This window comes from Mustelus asterias, unplaced genomic scaffold, assembly GCF_964213995.1.
Source record: "Mustelus asterias unplaced genomic scaffold, sMusAst1.hap1.1 HAP1_SCAFFOLD_1461, whole genome shotgun sequence".
Taxonomy (NCBI): domain Eukaryota; kingdom Metazoa; phylum Chordata; class Chondrichthyes; order Carcharhiniformes; family Triakidae; genus Mustelus; species Mustelus asterias.
The window spans coordinates 62,127-86,702 of NW_027591406.1; the positions used below are offsets into that span (position 1 = coordinate 62,127).

The following is a 24,576-nucleotide window of genomic DNA, read 5'->3' on the forward strand; positions in this document are numbered from 1 at the left end:
GCAGAGAAGGTTCACCAGGTTGATACCGGAGATGAGGGGTGTTGATTATGAGGAGAGACTGAGCAGATTGGGTTTGTACTCGTTGGAATTTAGAAGGCTGAGGGGTGATCTTATAGAGACCAAGAAGATAATGAAGGGGCTGGATAGGGGAGAGGTGGAGAGATTCTTTCCACTTAGAAAGGAAACCAGAACTAGAGGGCCCAGCCTCAAAATAAAGGGGGGTCAGTTTAGGACAGAGTTGAGGAGGAACTTCTTCTCTCAGAGGGTGGTGAATCTCTGGAATTGTCTGCCCACTGAAGTGGTGGAGGCTACCTCGTTGAATATGTTTAAATCATGGATAGATGGATTCCTGATCGGTAAGGGAATTAGGGGTTATGGGGATCAGGCGGGTAAGTGGAACTGATCCACTTCAGATCAGCCATGATCTTATTGAATGGCGGGGCAGGCTCGAGGGGCTAGATGGCCTACTCCTGCTCCTATTTCTTATGTTCTTATGAGTGTGGGGGCAGAGTGCGGGTGGGGGTTGAGTGCGGGTGGGGGGAGAGTGAGGGTGGGGGGAGAGTGAGGGTGGGGGGAGAGTGAGGGTGGGGGGAGAGTGAGGGTGGGGGGAGAGCTAGTGTGGGGGCAGAGTGAGGGTGAGGGGAGAGTGAGGGTGGGGGAGAGTGAGGGTGGGGGAGAGTGAGGGTGGGGGAGAGTGAGGGTGAGGGCAGAGTGAGGGTGGGGGGAAAGTGAGGGTGGGGGAGAGTGGGTGAGGGCAGAGTGAAGGCAGGGGGAGAGTGAGGGTGGGGAGAGTGAGTGAGGGGGAGGAGTGGGGTGAGAGCAGAGTGAGGGTGGGGGGAGAGTGAGGATCAGATGAAGAATGTGTCCGGGACACAGGGAGTCAGGGGGGATGTTCACAGCTTTCCCCTTGGAGAGGTTTACTCTGCATTCTGAATTGTCAGGCTGAGCGTTACTGATTGACAGAGCAATGGCAGCTGGTGTAAGTGGAGAGATTGATAAGCGTTGAGGAGTTGCAATCTGTGCTCAGATAAAAGATAGTTTATCGAAGTGTCGGTCTTTCACCTCTCCGTTATCTGATCTTCCACACTGCAGTTTATTCATTCTCACGGTTCGACACAGACAGAGAACATTTAAATCGCAACAACACAAACTGTCAGCACAATCTGCAGAGGATCCCAAGGTAAGTTTTCAACCCGACCTTTTTCATTTATATAAATGACATTGATGACTATATGGGGGAGTAGGTTTCCGAAGTTTGTGGATGACACAAAGATTGGCCATTTGGTTAACAGTGGGTCTTGGGCTACAAGAAGATATAGACGGAATGGTCAAATGGGCAGATAAGTCAGATGGAATTTAACCCTGAAAAGTGTGAGGTGATACACTTTGGAAGGAATAATTGGACAAGGAAGTACTCAATGAATGATAGAACACTCGAAGGTTCTGTGGAACAAAGGGACCTTGGCGTGTTTGTCCACAGATCTCTGGCAGCGGAAGGACATGTTAGTAGGGTGGTGAAAAAGGCATATGGGACACTCGCCTTTATCAATCGGGGTATAGATTACAAAAGCACTGAAGACATGTTGGAGTTTATAGAACTTTGGTGAGGCCACAGCTGGAGCACTGTGTGCAGTTCTGGTCACCACATTATTTGATTTGATTTGATTTATTCTTGTCACATTGGGATACAGTGAAAAGTATTGTTTCTTCCATGCTATACAAAGCTTATCTTTCATAGAGTACATAGGGGAGAAGGAAACGAGAGAGTGCAGAATATAGTGTTATAGTCAAAGCTCTCCGAATTTCCTTCTTTAGTCCCTTCCGACAAGCCGTATACTCATCTAGATCCCTATCTTCACCAAGTTCTCTGAACCTTTTGTATGCTTTCCTTTTCTTCTCGACGAGGTCCCACACAGCTTTTGTGCACCACGGTTCCTTTACCCTACCAACTCCTCCCTGTCTGCTCGGAACGTTGTCCTGTAGAACTCGAGTAAGAGTTTTAACAACACCACGTTAAAGTCCAACAGGTTTATTTGGTAGCAAATACCATTAGCTTCAGAGTCGCTGAGCAGAAACTGATAGCCAAGTTCCGCACACATGAGGACGGTCTAAACCGGGATGTTGGATTTATGTCACATTATCAGTAACCCCCACAGCCTGCCTTCTGGACTTGCGGGCTGACCTATCTGGAGACAATACACATCTCTTTAACCTGTACTTAATGCTCCCTCCACCCACATTGTCTGTATCTTTAAGATCTGGATGGCTGTAGAGATTCGCATTCTCACCAGTATTCTGTAACTTGATTTTGTGTCTCTGTGCCCTGTTTGAGAGCACATTTCCACTCCATCTGACGAAGGAGCAGCGCTCCGAAAGCTAATACATCATCTGTAGAACTCTAGACAGACATTCCTTGAAAAACTGCCACCTCTCTTCAGTACATTTCCCCGAGAATACCTCCTTCCAATTTACTCCTCTAATTTGCTGCCTTATGTCTTCATATTTCCCCTTACTCCATATAAACGCTTTCCTAGCTTGCCTGATCCTCTCTTTTTCCAATGCAAGCATAAAGGAGATAGAGTTATGATCGCTATCCCCAAGATGCTCTTCCACTGAGAGATCTGACACCTGTCCAGGTTCATTGGTCAGGATGAGATCAAGTACAGCCTCTCCTCTTGTAGGCTTGTCCACATGCTGTGTCAGGAAACCCTCCTGAACACACCGAATGAACTCCTCCCCATCCAATCCCCTTACCCTCGGGATATTCCAATCTATGCTTGGGAAATTAAAGTCTCCCATCACAACAACTCTGCTATTATTGCAACTCTCCAGGATCTGTTTCCCTATCTGCTCCTCCACCTCCCTGTTACTATTGGGCGACCGATAGAAAACTCCCAGCAAAGTGATCGACCCCTTCCCACTCCGAACTTCCACCCACAGAGACTCTGTAGACAATCCCTCCACAGCATACACCTTCTCTACAGCTGTGACACTATACCTGATCAGCAGTGCCACTCCACCCCCTCTCTTGCCTCCCTCCCTGTCCTTCCTGAAACATCTGAATCCTGGCACCTGGAGTATCCAGTCCTGTCCCTGAGACATCCAAGTCTCCGTAATGGCCACCACATCACACTTCCAGGCATCGATCCACGCTCTGAGCTCATCCCCTTTATTCACTTTACTCCTGGCATTAAAGTAAACTGTGGACTTTAAGAAAGAGGTTGTGCTGGAATCTTTGAATGGCATCAAGATAGATAAGTCGCCGGGTCCGGATGGGATGTACCCCAGGTTACTGTGGGAGGCGAGGGAAGAGATTGCAGAGCCACTGGCGATGATCTTTGCGTCGTCGATGGAGACGGGCGAGGTGCCGGAGGATTGGAGGATTGCGGATGTGGTTCCTATTTTCAAGAAGGGGAATAGGGATAGCCCAGGAAATTACCGACCGGTGAGTCTAACCTCAGTGGTTGGTAAGCTAATGGAGAAGATCCTGAGGGACAAGATTTATGAGCATTTAGAGAGGTTTAGTATGCTCAAGAATACTCAGCATGGCTTTGTCATAGGCAGATCGTGCCTTACAAGCCTGGTGGAGTTCTTCGAAAATGTGACTAAACACATTGACAAAGGGAAGGCGGTAGATGTGGTTTATATGGATATTAGCAAGGCGTTCGATAAGGTCCCCCATGCAAGGCTTCTAGAAAAAGTGAGAGGGCATGGGATCTAAGGGGCTGCTGCCCTGTGGATCCAGAACTGGCTTGCCCAAAGGAGGCAGAGAGTGGGTATAGATGGGTCTTTTTCTAAATGGAGGTCGGTCACCAGTGGAGTGCCCCAGGGATCTGTTCTGGGACCCTTGCTGTTTGTCATTTTCATAAATGACCTGGATGAGGAAGCGGAAGGATGGGTTGGTAAGTTTGCCGACAACACGAAGGTTGGTGGGATTGTGGATAGTCTGGAGGGATGTCAGAAGTTACAGAGTGACATAGATAGGATGCAAGACTGGGCGGAGAAGTGGCAGATGGACTTCAACCCAGATAAATGCGTCGTGGTCCATTTTGGTAGGTCAAATGGAATGAACATAAGAACATAAGAAATAGGAGCAGGAGTAGGCCATCTAGCCCCTCGAGCCTGCCCCGCCATTCAATAAGATCATGGCTGATCTGACGTGGATCAGTACCACTTACCCGCCTGATCCCCATAACCCTTAATTGGGCGGCACGGTAGCACAGTGGTTAGCACTGCTGCTTCACAGCTCCAGGGTCCCGGGTTCGATTCCCGGCTCGGGTCACTGTCTGTGTGGAGTTTGCACATTCTCCTCGTGTCTGCGTGGGTTTCCTCCGGGTGCTCCTGTTTCCTCCCACAGTCCAAAGATGTGCAGGTTAGGTTGATTGGCCAGGTTAAAAATTGCCCCTTAGAGTCCTGGGATGCGTAGTTTAGAGGGATTAGCGGGTAAATATGTGGGGATAGGTAGGGCCTGGGTGGGATTGTGGTCGGTGCAGACTCGATGGGCCGAATGGCCTCCTTCTGCACTGTAGGGTTTCTATGATTCTAATTCCCTGACCGATCAGGAATCCATCCATCCGCGCTTTAAACATATTCAGCGAGGTAGCCTCCACCACCTCAGTGGGCAGAGAATTCCAGAGATTCACCACCCTCTGGGAGAAGAAGTTCCTCCTCAACTCTGTCTTAAACCGACCCCCCTTTATTTTGAGGCTGTGTCCTCTCGTTTTAACTTCCTTACTAAGTGGAAAGAGTCTCTCCGCCTCCACCCTATCCAGCCCCCGCATTATTTTATAAGTCTCCATAAGATCCCCCCTCATCCTTCTAAACTCCAACGAGTACAAACCCAATCTCCTCAGCCTCTCCTCATAATCCAAACCCCTCATCTCCGGTATCAACCTGGTGAACCTTCTCTGCACTCCCTCCAATGCCAATATATCCTTCCTCATATAAGGGGACCAATACTGCACACAGTATTCCAGCTGCGGCCTCACCAATGCCCTGTACAGGTGCATCAAGACATCCCTGCTTTTATATTCTATCCCCCTCGCGATATAGGCCAACATCCCATTTGCCTTCTTGATCACCTGTTGTACCTGCAGACTGGGCTTTTGCGTCTCATGCACAAGGACCCCCAGGTCCCTTTGCACGGTAGCATGTTTTAAGTTCTTTCCATTGAGATAGTAATCCCATTTGTTATTATTTCCTCCAAAGTGTATAACCTCGCATTTATCAACGTTATACTCCATTTGCCATATCCTCGCCCACTCACTCAGCCTGTCCAAATCTCTCTGCAGATCTTCTCCGTCCTCCACACGATTCACTTTTCCACTTATCTTTGTGTCGTCTGCAAACTTCGTTACCCTACACTCCGTCCCCTCCTCCAGATCATCTATATAAATGGTAAATAGTTGCGGCCCGAGTACCGATCCCTGTGGCACGCCACTAGTTACCTCCCTCCAACCGGAAAAACACCCATTTATTCCGACTCTTTGCTTCCTGTCGGACAGCCAGTCCCCAATCCACTTTAACACACTACCCCCAACTCCGTGTGCCCCAATCTTCTTCAGCAGCCTTTTATGGGGCACCTTATCAAACGCCTTTTGGAAATCCAAAAACACCGCATCCACCAGTTCTCCTCCATCAACCGCCCTCGTCACATCTTCATAAAAATCCAACATGTTCGTCAAGCACGACTTTCCCCTCATGAATCCATGCTGCGTCTGATTGATCGAACCATTTCTATCCAGATGCCCTGCTATCTCCTCTTTAATAATGGATTCCAGCATTTTCCCTACTACAGACGTTAAGCTGACCAGCCTATAGTTACCCGCCTTTTGTCTCCTTCCTTTTTTAAACAGCGGCGTAACATTAGCCGTTTTCCAATCAACCGGCACTACCCCAGAATGCAACGAGTTTTGATAAATAATCACTAATGCATCCACTATTACCTCTGACATTTCTTTCAATAGCCTGGGATGCATTCCATCCGGACCCGGGGACTTGTCCACCTTCAGTCCCATTAGTCTACCCAGCACTGCCTCTCTGGTAACATTAATTGTATTAAGTATTTCTCCTGCTGCCAACCCTCTATCGTTAATATTTGGCAAACTATTTGTGTCCTCCACCGTGAAGACCGACACAAAAAACTTATTTAAAGACTCAGCCATATCCTCATTTCCCACTATTAACTCCCCCCTCTCGTCCTCCAAGGGTCCAACATTCACTCAAGCCACTCTATTCCTTTTTATATATTTATAAAAACTTTTACTATAATTTTTTATATTAATTGCGAGCCGAGCTTCATAGTCTATCCTTCCTTTCTTTATCGCTTTCTTAGTCTCTCTTTGTTGTTTCTTAAATTTTTCCCAATCACTTGTTTCTCCACTATTTTTGGCCACTCTGTACGCAGCTGTTTTCATTTTAATACTCTCCTTTATTTCCTTCGTTATCCACGGCTGGTTCTCCCTTTTCTTACAATCCTTGTTTTTTGCTGGAATATATTTTTGCTGAGAACTGAAAAGGATCTCCTTAAAAATCCTCCACTGTTCCTCAGCTATCTTACCTGCCAGCCTGCTCTCCCAGTCTACCTTAGCCAATTCATCCCTCATCTTATCATATTTCCCTCTGTTCAAACAGAGGACACTGGTTTGGGACCAAACTTTCTCCTCTTCCATCTGAATCAGAAATCCGACCATATTGTGGTCACTAGACCCAAGAGGGTCCTTCACAATAAGATTCTTAATTCTACCTACCTCGTTACACAATGCCAGATCCAAAATAGCTCGTTCCCTCGTCGGTTCCGTAACATGCTGTTCAAGGAAACTATTCCGACAGCATTCTAAGAACTCTTCCTCCATTCCACCCTTACCAACTTGAGTCTGCCAGTCAATGTGCATGTTGAAGTCCCCCATGATTATTGCCGTTCCGTTTTTACACGCATCCCTTATCTGCTTGTTTATAGCCCTCCCTACCTCAACATTATTATTTTGGGGCCTATATACCACACCTACTAGTGTCTTTCTCCCTCTACTATTCCTCATCTCTACCCATAATGATTCCACGTTTTGTTCCTCAGAGCCTATGTCATCCCTCAGTACTACCCTGATATTATCTCTTATTAATAGCGCGACCCCACCACCTTTTCCTTCCTGTCTATTCTTCCTAAACGCCTGATACCCCTGGATATTCATCTCCCAGTCCTGGTCACCTTTCAGCCACGTTTCTGTAATGGCCACTGGATCGTACCCACTTGTGCTGATTTGCACCATCAACTCATTTACCTTGTTCCGAATGCTTCGTGCATTCAGGCAAAGTGTCCTTATTCCAGCTTTTATCTGGACCCGCTTTGATGAGTCGCGAACACCGTCTCCCTCTACTCCCTTATCTAAATTACCGCCTTCATTCACTTGCACCCTCTCCTCTACCATTAATTTTGTAATTCCCCTTACCCCTGCATCCTCCCCCCCCATCAATTAGTTCCTTGATCCTAGTCAACTCTTCTAGCTCCCCTCCCCCCAACCTATCTAGTTTAAATTCTCCCCAGTAGCCTTAGCCAACCTACAAGGAGTACAATATAAAGGGAAAGACTCTTCGTACCGTAGAGGATCAGAAGGACCTTGGGGTCCGGGTCCATAGGACTCTAAAATCGGCCCCGCAGGTGGAGGAGGTGGTTAAGAAGGCGTATGGTGTGCTGGCCTTTATCAATCGAGGGATTGAGTTTCGGAGTCCGGGGATAATGATGCAGCTGTATAAGACCCTCGTCAGACCCCACTTGGAGTACTGTGCTCAGTTCTGGTCACCTCATTACAGGAACGATGTGGAAAAGATTGAAAGGCTGCAGAGGAGATTTACAAGGATGTTGCCTGGATTGAGTGGCATGCCTTATGAGGATAGGCTGAGGGAGCTCGGTCTTTTCTCCTTGGAGAGACGAAGGATGAGAGGAGACCTAATAGAGGTGTATAAGATGTTGAGAGGCATAGATCGGGTGGACTCTCAGAGGCTTTTTCCCAGGGTGGAAATGTCTGCTATGAGAGGACACAGGTTTAAGGTGCTGGGGGGGAGGTACAGGGGAGATGTTAGGGGTAAGTTTTTCACACAGAGGGTGGTGGGCGAGTGGAATTGGCTGCCGTCAGTGGTGGTGGAGGCAAACTCAATAGGGTCATTTAAGAGACTCCTGGATGAGTACAGGGGATCTAATAGGATGGAGGGTTATAGGTAGGTCAAGAAGGTAGGGATGTGTTCGGCACAACTTGTGGGCCGAAGGGCCTGTTTGTGCTGTAGTTTTTCTATGTTCTATGTTCTATCTCAATCCTTTGGTCTGAGCTCCCCCCTTCTCTATCCCCCGTCCATCCTCCCTCTTGTACTGTCTATAACCCTTCTCTGTTTGTGAGCTAACTTCCTCGCTCCCAATCACCTCGTCTCGATCCCCTCCCCCCAACCCATCTAGTTGAAACTCTCCCCAGTTGCCTTAGCCAACCTTCCCGCCAGGATATTGGTCCCCCTGGGATTCAAGTGCCACCCGTTTTTTGTATACAGGTCACACCTGCCCCTAAAGAGGTCCCAATGGTCCAGGAACCTGAATCCCTGCCCCCTGCACCAGTCCCTCAGCCACACATTCATCCTCCACCTCACTCCATTCCTTTCCTCACCTTCCCGTGGCACAGGCAGCAATCCCGAGATTACTACCTTTGCTTTCCTCCTTCTCAGCTGTCTCCCTAATTCCCTATACTCTCTTTTCATGACCCCTTCCCCCTTCCGTCCCACATCAGCGGTACCAATATGTACCGCTACCTCTGGCTTCTCTCCCTCCCCCCTCAGGATTTCTGGGACTCGACCAGAGACATCCTGGGTTCCACACACACTGACTCTCACTGGGGTACGGGTTCCACACACACTGACCCTCACTGGGGTACGGGTTCCACACACACTGACTCTCACTGGGGTACGGGTTCCACACACACTGACTCTCACTGGGGTACGGGTTCCACACACACTGACTCTCACTGGGGTGCGGGTTCCACACACACTGACTCTCACTGGGGTACGGGTTCCACACACACTGACTCTCACTGGGGTACGGGTTCCACACACACTGACTCTCACTGGGGTACGGGTTCCACACACACTGACTCTCACTGGGGTACGGGTTTCACACACACTGACTCTCACTGGGTTATGGGTTCCACACACACTGACTCTCACTGGGGTACGGGTTCCACACACACTGACTCTCACTGGGGTGCGGTTCCCACACGCACTGACTCTCACTGGGGTACGGGTTCCACTCACACTGACTCTCACTGGGGTACGGGTTCCACACACACTGACTCTCACTGGGGTACGGGTTCCACACACACTGACTCTACCTGGGGTACGGGTTCCACACACACTGACTCTCACTGGGGTACGGGTTCCACACATACTGATTCTCCCTGGGGTACGGGTTCCACACACACTGACTCTCACTGGGGTACGGGTCCCACACACACTGACTCTCACTGGGGTACGGGTTCCACACACACTGACCCTCACTGGGTTATGGGTTCCACACACACTGCCTCTCACTGGGGTACGGGTCCCACACACACTGACTCTCACTGGGGTACGGGTTCCACACACACTGACTCTCTCTGGGGTATGGGTTCCACACGCACTGACTCTCACTGGGGTACGGGTCCCACACACACTGACTCACTGAGGTACGGGTCCCACACACACTGACTCTCACTGGGGTATGGGTCCCACACACACTGACTCTCACTGGGGTACGGGTCCCACACACACTGACCCTCACTGGGGTACGGGTTCCACACACACTGACCCTCACTGGGTTACGGGTTCCACACACACTGACTCTCACTGGGGTACGGGTCCCACACACACTGACTCTCACTGGGGTACGGGTCCCACACACACTGACTCTCACTGGGGTCCGGGTTCCACACACACTGACTCTCACTGGGGTATGGGTTCCACACACACTGACTCTCACTGGGGTACGGGTCCCACACACACTGACTCTCACTGGGGTACGGGTCCCACACACACTGTCTCTCACTGGGGTACGGGTCCCACACACACTGACTCTCACTGGGGTACGGGATCCACACACACTGACTCTCACTGGGGTACGGGTCCCACACACACCGACTCTCGCTGGGGTACGGGTTCCACACACACTGACTCTCACTGGGGTACGGGTTCCACACACACTGACTCTCACTGGGGTACGGGTTTCACACACACCGACTCTCGCTGGGGTATGGGTTCCACACACACTGACTCTCACTGGGGTACGGGTTCCACACACACTGACTCTCACTGGGGTACGGGTCCCACACACACTGACTCTCAATGGGGTACGGGTTCCACACACACTGACTCTCACTGGGGTACGGGTTCCACACACACTGACTCTCACTGGGGTACGGGATCCACACACACTGACTCTCACTGGGGTACGGGTCCCACACACACCGACTCTCACTGGGGTACGGGTCCCACACACACTGACTCTCACTGGGGTACGGGTTCCACACACACTGACTCTCACTGGGGTACGGGTTTCACACACACTGACTCTCACTGGGGTACGGGTCCCACACACACTGACTCTCACTGGGGTACGGGTTCCACACACACTGACTCTCACTGGGGTACGGGTTCCACACACACTGACTCTCACTGGGGTACGGGTCCCACACACACTGACTCTCACTGAGGTTCCACACACACTGACTCTCACTGGGGTACGGGTCCCACACACACTGACTCTCACTGGGGTACGGGTCCCACACACACTGACTCTCACTGGGGTACGGGTCCCAAACACACTGACTCTCACTGGGGTACGGGTCCCACACACACTGACTTTCACTGGGGTACGGGTCCCACACACACTGACTCTCACTGGGGTACGGGTCCCACACACACTGACTCTCACTGGGGTACGGGTCCCACACACACCGACTCTCGCTGGGGTACGGGTTCCACACACACTGACTCTCACTGGGGTACGGGTCCCACTCACACTGACTCTCACTGGGGTACGGGTTCCACACACACTGACTCTCACTGGGGTACGGGTCCCACTCACACTGACTCTCACTGGGGTACGGGTCCCACACACACTGACTCTCACTGGGGTACGGGTCCCACACACACTGACTCTCACTGGGGTACGGGTCCCACACACGCTGACTCTCACTGGGGTATGGGTTCCACACACACTGACTCTCACTGGGGTACGGGTTCCACACACACTGACTCTCACTGGGGTACGGGTTCCACACACACTGACTCTCACTGGGGTACGGGGTTCCACACACACTGACTCTCACTGGGGTATGGGTCCCACACACGCTGACTCTCACTGGGGTACGGGTTCCACACACACTGACTCTCACTGGGGTACGGGTTCCACACACACTGACTCTCACTGGGGTATGGGTCCCACACACACTGACTCTCACTGGGGTACGGGTCCCACACACACTGACTCTCACTGGGGTACGGGTTCCACACACACTGACTCACACTGGGGTACGGGTTCCACACACACTGACTCTCACTGGGGTACGGGTCCCACACACACTGACTCTCACTGGGGTACGGGCTAGCACCAAGAACAGTACAGCACAGGAACAGACCTGTTGGCCCACGATGTTGTGCCAAACATGACCCCAAATTAAACTAATCCCTTCTGTCTGCCCTTGCTCCCTATCACTCTGTCCCTGCATATTCATGTGTTTATCTAAAAGCCCCTGAAACACCCCTATTGTATCTGCCTCCATCAGCACCCCTGGCAGGGCGTTCCACACACCTACCCCTCTGCGTAAAAAGCGTGTCCCTCACATCTCCTTTGAACTCTCCCCTCTCACCTTCAGTGCATGCCGCCTGGTATCAGACATTTCAACTCTGGGGATAAGATTCTGGCTGTTCACCTATCGCTGCCTCTCAACATTTTAAGCTTAAAGTTTATTTATTTTATTTTTTTATTCATTTATGGGACATGGGTGTCGCTGGCTGGATAGCATTTATTGCCCATCCCTCGTTGCCCTTCAGAAGGTGGTGGTGAGCTGCCTTCCTGAAACGTTGCAGTCCATGTGCTTTTCTGCACTCTTTCTAGTTTAATAATATTCTTTCTATAATAGGGTGACCAGAATTGCACACAGTATTCCAAGTGTGGCCTTACCAATGTCTTGTACAACTTCAACAAGACGTCCCAACTCCTGTATTCAATGTTCTGACCAATGAAACCAAACATGCCGAATGCCTTCTTCACCACTCTGTCCACCTGTGATTCCACTTTCAAGGAGCTATGAACGTGTACCCCTCGATCTCTTCATTCTGTAACTCTCCCCAATTCCCTAACATTAACTGAGTAAGTCCTGCCCTGGTTCAATCTACCAAAATGCATCACCTCGCATTTATCTAAATTAAATTCCATCTGCCATTCGTCAGCCCACTGGCCCAATTGATCAAGGTCCCGTTGTAATCCTAGATAATCATCTTCACTGTCCACTCTGCCACTAATCTTGGTGTCATAGGACATAGAACATAGAAAAACTACAGCACAAACAGGCCCTTCGGCCCACAAGTTGTGCCGAACACATCCCGACCTTCTTGACCTACCTATAACGCTCCATCCTATTAAGTCCCATGTACTCATCCAGGAGTCTCTTAAAAGACCCTATTGAGTTTGCCTCCACCATTGATGGCAGCCGATTCCACTCGCCCACCACCCTCTGTGTGAAAAACTTACCCCTAACATCTCCCCTGTACCTACCCCCCAGCACCTTAAACCTGTGTCCTCTCGTAGCAGACATTTCCACCCTGGGAAAAAGCCTCTGAGAGTCCACCCGATCTATGCCTCTCAACATCTTATACAGCTCTATTAGGTCTCCTCTCATCCTTCGTCTCTCCAAGGAGAAAAGACCGAGCTCCCTCAGTCTATCCTCATAAGGCATGCCACTCAATCCAGGCAACATCCTTGTAAATCTCCTCTGCAGCCTTTCAATCTTTTCCACATCCTTCCTATAGTGAGGCAACCAGAACTGAGCACAGTACTCCAAGTGGGGTCTGACGAGGGTCTTATATAGCTGCATCATTATCCCCGGACTCATAAACTCAATCCCTCGATTGATAAAGGCCAGCACACCATACGCCTTCTTAACCACCTCCTCCACCTGCGGGGCCGATATTAGAGTCCTATGGACCCGGACCCCAAGGTAATTTAGAAACTTACTAACCATGTGGAGAGAGTGCAAAGGACATTTACCAGGATGCTGCCTGGTTTAGAGGGTAGGTCTTATGAGGAAAGGTTGAGGGAGCTAGGGCTTTTCTCTTTAGAGCGGAGGAGGTTGAGAGGTGACTTAATAGAGGTTTATAAGATGATGAGGGGGATAGATAGAGTGGACGTTCAGAGACTATTTCCTCGGGTGGATGTAGCTGTTACTAGGGGGCATAACTATAAGGTTCATGGTGGGAGATATAGGAGGGACGTCCGAGGTAGGTTCTTTACGCAGAGAGTGGTTGGGGTGTGGAATGGACTGCCTGCAGTGATAGTGGAGTCAGACACTTTAGAACTTTCAAGCGGTTATTGGATAGGCACATGGAGCACACCAGAATGAGAGGGAGTGGGATAGCTTGATCTTGGTTTTGGTCAAAGCTTGGCACAACATCGAGGGCCGAAGGGCCTGTACTGTGCTGTACTGGTCTATGCTTCCTAACAGCACATTTTATTGTGGCCAATGTTGCAGCCGATACATATATAGAGACATATAAGATAATGAAGGGGCTGGATAGGGTAGAGGTGGAGAGATTCTTTCCACTTAGAAGGGAAACCAGAACTAGAGGGCACAGCCTCAAAATAAGGGGGGGCCGGTTCAGAACAGAGTTGAGGGGGAACTTCTTCTCTCAGAGGGTAGTGAATCTCTGGAATTGTCTGCCCATTGAAGTGGTGGAGGCTTCCTTGTTGAATATGTTTAAATCACGGGTAGATAGTTTTCTGATCGATAAGGGAATTAGGGGATATGGGGAGCAGGCGGGTAAGTGGAACTGATTCGCTTCAGATCAGCCATGATCTTGTTGAATGGCGGGGCAGGCTCGAAGGGCCAGATGGCCTACTCCTGCTCCTATTTCTTATGTTCTTACAATGATTAGTGAAGTTGTGAGGATGACACATAGAATCTTTGGAAGGATATCGAATAGGTTGAGCCAGTGAGGGATAATTTTGCAGATAATGTGTGAATGAACAAGGGTGTCTCCTTTGTCAGGAAGAATATATAATCCGCACCCTCTTTCATTGGAGAGTGTGTTGAATTCTGGTCTGCAGCGGGAAGTGGGAGTTCTCAATGTTTGAATGAAGTCTCGTGGGTATTTGCTGCGAGGTTCTTTCTGACCTGTTATGTGGACAGTCTGGGCTCAAGTCCAATGCTGTGTTCCGCAGACCGTTGACCAGGTTATCTTTGCCCTGGTGATTTCTGAGCCTTGTTGTGTTACTTGTTGTTTGAGTTGGCATTCCAGTTCTTCCTGTTTCACCCCCTGTAGGTGCAACGATGGGAGGTGAAGTGAGGGTCGGTTGGGCCTGTGCTTGGGCTGTTCTGATGTGGTGTGGAGTTAGTTCCCAATATTCCCAGGCCTCTGACCGTTACCGTTACACTGCGTCCGTGTTCGCTGAGCTTAGCCCTGCCGAGATGCAAGCAGTGAAGACCTTTCTTCTGGCCCAGAAAAATCTCAATCTGTCAGCAGCAAAAACTAAAACACTGCAGAAAAATTATATCTTTCTGATTGAGCTTCAAATCCCCAAGAAACACCACATCCTCAGCTTCCTGAGCGGGGTTAGCTGTGCTCCGAAACGCAACGCTAAAGTGGTCATCTTCTTTGGTGCAGAAGCAATGCCCAATGTGACCGAGTATATTGTAGGGCCATTGCCAATCCCCAAGTATTATCAACCTGTACCAATGAAGAGTAACCGGTCCATAACGTTTGCCTCCAGACCAACAACCAAGGTGGAGTATGAACTCATTCATGAGAAACTGGTGGAAGTCACCAAGGTCGCCACCTTGTTCTTGAAGGAATCCAGTGGATTCTGGTACCACAACTGCACTGACCGCTGCCTACTCTTTACTGATGTTGCACCCAGGGGTCAGAAGTCAGGGGACAGGAAGTCATGGTTTATCCTCCAGCGAGCTGTGGAAGGCCATTTCATTCATCCAATCGGCTTTGAGATTTTGTTGAACCATCGGTCTGTGGAGCCGCAGCGCTGGGCCGTGGAGAAGGTTTGGTACAATGGGCAGTACTTCAACAGCGTGGAAGAGTTGGTGTGGAAATACAACATGGGCCTTGTCAATATCTTTAAACTGCCCAATCACAGGAGTGAAGATCTTTTCTCCACGTACATCCCTAGAGGCCATTTCAAAACTCGCACTGACATTCCTGGACCGAAGCAGTATGAGTCTCCAGGGAAGAGGTACAAGGTGCAGGGGAACTCAGTCCTGTACACTGGCTGGAGCTTTGCCTTTCGAAGTCGGGCATCGACTGGCCTCCAGCTTTTCGATGTTAGGTTCAATGACGAGCCCATTGCCTTTGAGATTAGTGTTCAGGAAGCCATCGCGTTTTACTCTGGGCACAGTCCGGCCGGGATGCAGACTAAATACATCGACACTGCTTGGGGAATGGGCATCTTGACATATGAACTGGCGAAAGGGATCGATTGCCCAGAGATGGCCACCTACAAAGATCTCTATCATTTCATGGACACGGACCAGCCAATCCGCTACAAGAATGCTCTGTGTATATTTGAATATTCCACAGCAGTTCCGCTGAGGAGACATTTCAACAGTAACTTTAAAGGAAGCTTTAATTTTTATGGAGGCCTCGAGAACCATGTCCTGGTGATTCGGACCACGTCCACTGTCTATAACTACGACTATCTCTGGGACTTCATCTTCTACCAGAATGGGGTGATTGAGGTTAAAGTCCACGCTACTGGTTACATCCACGCTACCTTCTTCACACCTGAGGGTGTTAACTATGGAACTAAAGTCTATGGCTACGTGCTGGGAAATCTCCACACTCACCTTATCCATTATAAAGTCGACCTGGATGTAGCAGGTGGGTTGCACAGAAGCTGATTCCATAGTTTGGGGGACAGGAAGGAGGGAGCTAAAGGAATGATTCCTGGGAGCAGGAGACAGGAATTCAGCTTTTTACCTCATTCACCATTGACTCCCATCCCGCCCCATCTCCTAATCTTCCGATATTCCCTTTTTCCCAGCTTCCCACCCCTTCCATCCTCCCTGGAAAGGAGGCTCCTGAGGGATACACAAGTCCCCCACAACCTAGCCCCCCAGGCGGGCTGACCAACTGCCCCAGCCCCCCCACCCCGGCCCCCAGCCAAACCCCCCCCCCCCCCCCGCCACCCCCCATCACCCCACCCTCCCACCCCCCCCTCACCCCACCCTCCCCCCCCTCACCCCACCCTCCCACCCCTCACCCATCCAACAACCCGGCTATCGGCTGGTCCAGTCCTTGATGAAGAAAATCAATTTGAGAGAGACCGAGCTTCCTGGGTATCTGTCCTCTTGCGACTCAGTAATTACAATCAGTCTGTCATTGGCCTGGGCTGCACACTCTGGAATTCTCTCCCTGAACCTTTCGCCATCTCTCCAACTCACCATCCACCTTTCCAACATTTACCAAACTCATCCCTTTGACTGATTTATTGTCTCTCTTTGTGACAATAGAACAAAGAACAGTGCAACACAGGAACAGGCCCTTCGGCCCACCAAGCCTGTGCCGACACATGATGCCTTTCTAAACTAAAGACCTTTTGCCTCTACGTGGTCCGTACCCCTCTATTTCCTGTCTATTCATGTATGTGGGGTGGCACAGTGGGTTAGCGCTGCTGCCTCACAGTGCCAGGGACCCGGGTTCGATTCCCAGCTTGGGTCACTGTCTGTGCAGAATCTGCACATTCTCCCAATGTCTGCATGGGTTTCCTCCGGGTTCTCTGGTTTCCTCCCACAGTCCAAAGATGTGTGGGTTAGGTGGATTGGCCATGATAAATTGACCCTAGTGTTAGGGGATTGACAGGGTAAGTATGTGGGATTGTGGTGGGTACAGACTCGGTGGGCCGAATGGCCTCTTTCTGCACTGTAAGGTTCTACATTGTCGCTGTGAGGTGTCTGATATGAAAGTTAATCTGAGAAGTTGCTGTTGTCTCCAATGTCCCGTCACATTAAACATTCCCCTCGTTTATCAAAGAAATCATTCCCCTTCATTAACTGTCTTCTATTTATTCTTCCAAACATCTCCATCTAATTGCTCTGTCACCTCAGATCTCAAACGAAAGCTGCTCCAATTGTTTCACGTCTTCTTCCTCAGGATAATTCCTCAGAACAGGCAGCATCAGAGTCAATCTCTCCCGGTTTTCCTCAAATCCGTCAATATCTTTCCGATAGTGTGAAACCCAAACCTGTAAAGGCCTCCCCGGGGGTGACTGTCTGAGATTTCATACCGTTACCATTCTGTCCAGTAGCATTGTGTTAATACAATGGGCACGCCCTCACTGCCCATATCCACAACGCTCCCACTCTGACAAACACAGAGAACTTGGCAACAAGTCACACCTCCATTCGCTGCAGCAGGATGGAAAATCCTACAGGCATGAACAGTGGGAAAATGACAGCCAATGTCTGTGCAAGTCCCAAAACTCTTCATGGCCAAAGAACTGCAAATGTTGGAAAGTAGGAGATAAAGCAGTAAATTTGTAAACAGCAAGATCCCACGCGGAGTGAATAGTGAGTGTGGTGGGTTCAGCGATGATTCCAAAACAACACAGCACACTGACTAACAATATACACCATACACCATCTGAAAGGGAAGAGGGGGTCTGAATCCCCAACATTTCAGCACGCTCTCATTACTGACCCTCTGATAGTGCAGCACTCCCTCAGTACTGACCCACTGACAGTGCGGCACTCCCTCAGTACTGACCCTCTGACAGTGCAGCACTCCCTCAGTCCTGACCCACTGACAGTGCGGCACTCCCTCTGCACTGACCCTCTGACAGTGCGACACTCCCTCAGTCCTGACCCTCTGACAGTGCAGCACTCCCTCAGTACTGACCCTCTGACAGTGCGGCACTCCCTCAGTATTGACCCACTAACAGTGCGGCACTCCCTCAGTACTGACCCTCTGACAGTGCGGCACTCCCTCAGTATTGACCCTCTGACAGTGCGGCACTCCCTCGGTACTGACCCTCTGACGGTGCGGCACTTCCTCAGTACTGACCCTCTGACGGTGCGGCACTCCCTCGGTACTGACCCTCTGACAGTGCGGCACTCCCTCAGTACTGACCCTCTGACAGTGCAGCACGCCCTCAGTACTGACCCTCTGACAGTGCGACACTCCCTCAGTACTGACCCTCTGACAGTGCGGCACTCCCTCAGTCCTGACCCTCTGACAGTGCGGCACTCCCTCAGTACTGACCCTCTGACGGTGCGGCACTCCCTCGGTACTGACCCTCTGACAGTGCGGCACTCCCTCAGCACTGACCCTCTGACGGTGCGGCACTCCCTCAGTACTGACCCTCTGACGGTGCGGCACTCCCTCGGTACTGACCCTCTGACAGTGCGGCACTCCCTCAGTACTGACCCTCTGACAGTGCGGCACTCCCTCAGCACTGACCCTCTGACAGTGCGGCACTCCCTCAGCACTGACCCTCTGACAGTGCGGCACTCCCTCAGCACTGACCCTCTGACAGTGCAGCACTCCCTCAGCACTGACCCTCTGACAGTGCAGCACTCCCTCAGTACTGACCCTCTGACAGTGCGGCACTCCCTCTGTACTGACCCTCTGACAGTGCGGCACTCCCTCAACACTGACCCTCTGACAGTGCGGCACTCCCTCAGTACTGACCCTCTGACAGTGCGGCACTCCCTCAGCCCTGACCCTCTGACAGTGCGGCACTCCCTCAGTACTGACCCTCTGACGGTGCGGCACTCCCTCGGTACTGACCCTCTGACAGTGCGGCACTCCCTCAGTACTGACCCTCTGACGGTGCGGCACTCCCTCAGTACTGACCCTCTGACGGTGCGGCACTCCCTCGGTACTGACCCTCTGACAGTGCGGCACTCCCTCAGTACTGACCCTCTGACAGTGCAGCACGCCCTCAGTATTGACCCTCTGACAGTGCGGCACTCCCTCAGTCCTGACCCTCTGACAGTGCAGCACTCCCTCAGTATTGACCCACTAACAGTGCGGCACTCCCTCAGTACTGACCCTCTGACAGTGAGGCACTCCCTCAGTACTGACCCTCTGACGGTGCGGCACTCCCTCGGTACTGACCCTCTGACGGTGCGGCACTCCCTCGGTACTGACCCTCTGACAGTGAGGCACTGCCTCAGTACGGACCCTATGACAGTGCGGCACTCCCTCAGTACTGACCCCCTGACAGTGCAGCACTCCCTCAGCACTGACCCTCTGACAGTGCGGCACTCCCTCAGTACTGACCCTATGACAGTGCGGCACTCCCTCAGTGCTGACCCTCTGACAGTGCGGCACTCCCTCAGTACGGACCCTCTGACAGTGCGGCACTCCCTCAGTACTGACCCTCTGACAGTGCGGCACTCCCTCAGCACTGACCCTCTGACAGTGCGGCACTCCCTCAGCACTGACCCTCTGACAGTGCGGCACTCCCTCAGCACTGACCCTCTGACAGTGCAGCACTCCCTCAGCACTGACCCTCTGACAGTGCGGCACTCCCTCAGCACTGACCCTCTGACAGTGCGGCACTCCCTCAGTCCTGACCCTCTGACAGTGCGGCACTCCCTCAGTATTGACCCACTAACAGTGCGGCACTCCCTCAGTACTGACCCTCTGACAGTGAGGCACTCCCTCAGTGCTGACCCTCTGACAGTGCGGCACTCCCTCAGTACTGACCCTACGACAGTGCAGCACTCCCTCAGTACGGACCCTATGACAGTGCAGCACTCCCTCAGTGCTGACCCTCTGACAGTGCGGCACTCCCTCAGTACGGACCCTCTGACAGTGCGGCACTCCCTCAGTACTGACCCTCTGACAGTGCGGCACTCCCTCAGCACTGACCCTCTGACAGTGCGGCACTCCCTCAGCACTGACCCTCTGACAGTGCGGCACTCCCTCAGCACTGACCCTCTGACAGTGCAGCACTCCCTCAGCACTGACCCTCTGACAGTGCAGCACTCCCTCAGTACTGACCCTCTGACAGTGCGGCACTCCCTCTGTACTGACCCTACGACAGTGCAGCACTCCCTCAGTACGGACCCTATGACAGTGCAGCGCTCCCTCAGTGCTGACCCTCTGACAGTGCGGCACTCCCTCAGTACTGACCCTCTGACAGTGCAGCACTCCCTCAGTACTGACCCTCTGACAGTGCGGCACTGCCTCAGTACTGACCCTACGACAGTGCGGCACTCCCTCAGTACGGACCCTATGACAGTGCAGCACTCCCTCAGTACTGGCCCTCTGACAGTGCGGCACTCCCTCTGTACTGACCCTCTGACAGTGCGGCACTCCCTCAGTACTGACCCTCTGACAGTGCAGCACTCCCTCAGTACTGACCCTCTGACAGTGAGGCACTCCCTCTGTACTGACCCTCTGACAGTGCGGCACTCCCTCAGCACTGACCCTCTGACAGTGCGGCACTCCCTCAGTACTGACCCTCTGACAGTGCGGCACTCCCTCAGTACTGACCCTATGACAGTGCGGCACTCCCTCAGCACTGACCCTCTGACAGTGCAGCACTCCCTCAGTACTGACCCTCTGACAGTGAGGCACTCCCTCTGTACTGACCCTCTGACAGTGCGGCACTCCCTCAGCACTGACCCTCTGACAGTGCGGCACTCCCTCAGTACTGACCCTCTGACAGTGCGGCACTCCCTCAGTACTGACCCTATGACAGTGCGGCACTACCTCAGTACGGACCCTATGACAGTGCAGCACTCCCTCAGTACTGACCCTCTGACAGTGCGGCACTCCCACAGTACTGACCCTCTAACAGTGCCGCACTCCCTCAGTACTGACCCTATGACAGTGCGGCACTACCTCAGCACTGACCCCCTCATGGTCTAGCACCACCACCTCGAGGTATCTCTCCCAGTCACTCACTGTCTGACTTGGTAATATATCGCCATTCCTTCACTGTCGCTGGGTTAAAATTCTCTCCCTCCCTAACAGCACTGTGGGTCTACCTGCCACACATGGACTACAGCAGTTCAATAGAAGACAGCTCACCACTGCTTTCTCAAGGGGATGATGTGGAGATGCCGGCGTTGGACCTGGGTGAACACAGTAAGAAGTCTCCCAACACCAGGTTAAAGTCCAACAGGTTTATTTGGTAGCACGAATTTTCTTAATTCCAAATAAACCTGTTGGACTTTAAGCAGGTGTGAGATCTCTTACTCTTCTCCAGGGTAATTAGGAATGGGCACTAAGTGATGGCCCCTCGCCAGACACACCCTCATTCTGGGAATGAATAAAAGAAATGCATCGAAAGTTACTGAGTAACTCAGTGACAATGTGGCATTTGTGCGCGTTAGCCAGACATGTTATATTAAAGTTTCTGTGGGTTAGTTTACAAATGTGAAGGTTCTTTATTCTATATCTGTTGGTGCTGCTGTTTTTAAGCTTCTGTCAGTTAGCTGTTGGGTCAATTGGTTAACATGATGTGGAGATGCCAGTGTTGGACTGGGGTGCGCACAGTAAGAAGTCTCACTTTAACCAGGGTGAAGCAGTGAGGTGTGGGAGCAGTGAATTGTGAAGCATTTTTCGATGGAATGAATGTCTTTTTTTTGCAGGAACAGAGAACAGTTTTGAAACACTTGGATTGAAATTTGAGAACATCAGTAACCCCTGGCTTCCCGGAGATTATATTGTGCAGTCGAGGCTGGAGAGGGTGCAAAGAGATGTTGAACGATCCGCTGCCTTTCCCTTCAGGAAGCCCCTGCCCAGATATTTGCTCTTTTATAACCCCAAACAACAGAACAAGTGGCAAAACCACCGGGCCTATCGCATCCAGCTCAACTCCCACGCTGACCGGCTGCTGCCTCGTGATTGGAAGGAGGAAAAAGCAATCACCTGGGGCAGGTCAGATTACTGTCCAATCAGCTTCCAACTAACAATCAATCCCCCTGACAGCAGCCAACCAACAGCCAATCCCCATCAACCAATCAACAACCAATCCCCCAACAGCTGCCAACCAACAGCCAATCGCATGTATAGAGAGGTGGTCGCACCGCAGGCTCAGACTCCGCAGGCAGGAAGGGGAATGGGTGACCACGAGACAGAGCAAGAGAGATAGGCAGGCAGTGCACGAATCTCCTGTGGCCATTCCCCTGTAAAACAGATATCCCGCTTTGGATAGTTATGGGGAACGACCTCTCTAGGAAAAGCAGCAGCAGCCAAACTCGTTACGTCACGGTTGGTTCTGCTGCAGAGGGGCGGGCTAAAAAGTGTGGAATGCAATAGTTATAGGGGATTCAATTGTAAGGAGAATAGACAGGCATTTCTGTGGCCACAAACTCCAGGATGGTATGCTGCCTTCCTGGTGCTGGGATCAAGGATGTCTCAGAGTGAGTACAGGACGTTTGGATTGGGGAGGGCGAACAGCCAGTGGTCGTAGTCACATCGGTACAAACAACATAGGTTAAAAAAAAGGGATGAGGTCCTAAAAGCAGAATACAGGGAGCGAGGAAGAAAGTTAAGAAATCGGACCTCAAAGGTAGTAACAACATAATCATAAAGAACATAAGAACTCGGAGCAGGAGTTGGCCATCTGGCCCCTCGAGCCTGCTCCGCCATTCAATAAGATCATGGATGATCTTTTTGTGAACTCAGCTCCACTTACCCGCCCGCTCACCATAACCCTTAATTCCTTTACTGTTCAAAAATTTATCTATCCTTGCCTTAAAAAGATTCAATGAGGTAGCCTCAACTGCTTCACTGGGACGCGAATTCCACAGATTCACAACCCTTTGTGTGAAGTTCCTCCTCAACTCAGTCCTAAATCTGCTCCCCCTTATTTTGTGATCCCGGGATTACTACCGGTGCCACGTGCTAGTCAGAGTAGAAATGAGAGGATATATCGGATAAATACGTGGCTGAAGAGATGGTGTGAGGGGGAGGGTTTCAGATTCCTGGGGCATTGGGACCGGTTCTGGGGGAGGTGGGACCTGTACAAATCGGATGGGTTACACCTGGGCAGGACTGGGACTGATGTCCTTGGGGGAGTGTTTGCTAGAGCGGTTGGGGGAGGTTTTAAACTAATATGCCAGGGGGATGGGAACCGATGTAAGGAGTCAGAGAAGGAGGGAGCAAGGACAAAAACAAAAGGTAGAAAAGGGAATAAGAAAAGTGATGGGCAGAGAAACCAAGGACAAAATTCAAACAGCGCTATAGAGAAAAATATTGGGAGCAAGGCAAACAATGTTAAAAAGACAAGCTTAAAGGCTCTGTGCCTTAATGCGTGGAGCATTTACAATAAAGTGAATGAACTAATCACGCAGATAGATGTAAACGGGTACAATATAATTGGGATTACGGAGACATGGCTGCAGGGTGACCAGGGGTGGGAACTGAATGTCCCAGGGTATTCAGTATTTAGGAAGGACAGGCATAAAGGAAAAGGTGGTGGAGTGGCACTGCTTTGATTTGATTTATTATTGTCACATGTATTAGTTTACAGTGAAAAGTATTGTTTCTTGCGCGCTATACAAAGCATACCATTCATAGAAACATAGAACATAGAAAAACTAGAGCACAAAACAGGCCCTTCGGCCCCACAAGTTGTGCCAAACATATCCCTACCTTTTAGGCCTACCTATAACCCTCCATCCTATTAAGTCCCATGTACTCATCCAGGAGTCTCTTAAAAGACCCTATTGAGTTTGCCTCCACCATCACTGACGGCAGCCGATTCCACTCGCCCACCACCCTCTGTGTGAAAAACTTCCCCCTAACATTTCCCCTGTACCTACCCCCCAGCACCTTAAACCTGTGTCCTCTCGTAGCAGCCATTTCCACCCTGGGAAAAAGCCTCTGAGAGTCCACCCGATCTATGCCTCTCAACATCTTATACACCTCTATTAGGTCTCCTCTCATCCTACGTCTCTCCAAGGAGAAAAGACCGAGCTCTCTCAGCCTATCCTCATAAGGCATGCCACTCAATCCAGGCAACACCCTTGTAAATCGCCTCTGCACCCTTTCAATCTTTTCCACATCCTTCCTGTAATGAGGCGACCAGAACTGAGCACAGTATAGAGAAGGAAAGGAGAGAGTGCATAATGTAGTGTTACAGTCATAACTAGGGTGTAGAGAAAGATCAACTTAATGCGAGGTAAGTCCATTCAAAAGTCTGACAGCAGCAGGAAAGAAACTGTTCTTGAGTCGGTTGGTACGAGACCTCAGACTTTTGTAACTTATTCCTGATGGAAGAAGGTGGAAGAGAGAATGTCCGGGGTGCGTGGGGTCTATCGTGGAGCCTAACTGCTGGTTAGACAGGAAATTAACACAATAATAAGAAAGGATATTCGCTCT

The 24,576-nt window shown here is 50.9% G+C and overlaps 1 protein-coding gene across 1 annotated transcript; it reads left to right on the forward strand.

Annotated features, from left to right (window-relative positions):
* Positions 1 to 1,050: 1,050 nt before the first annotated feature.
* On the forward strand, positions 1,051 to 22,257 carry aoc1 (amine oxidase copper containing 1; the record flags this gene model as incomplete). The annotated part of the gene is made up of 3 exons (XM_078206368.1): positions 1,051 to 1,180; positions 14,548 to 16,113; positions 21,840 to 22,257. Coding segments are annotated over exons 2-3 (1,976 nt in total), but the record flags the coding sequence as incomplete, so codon positions are not given.
* Between the last annotated feature and the right edge of the window lie 2,319 nt (positions 22,258 to 24,576).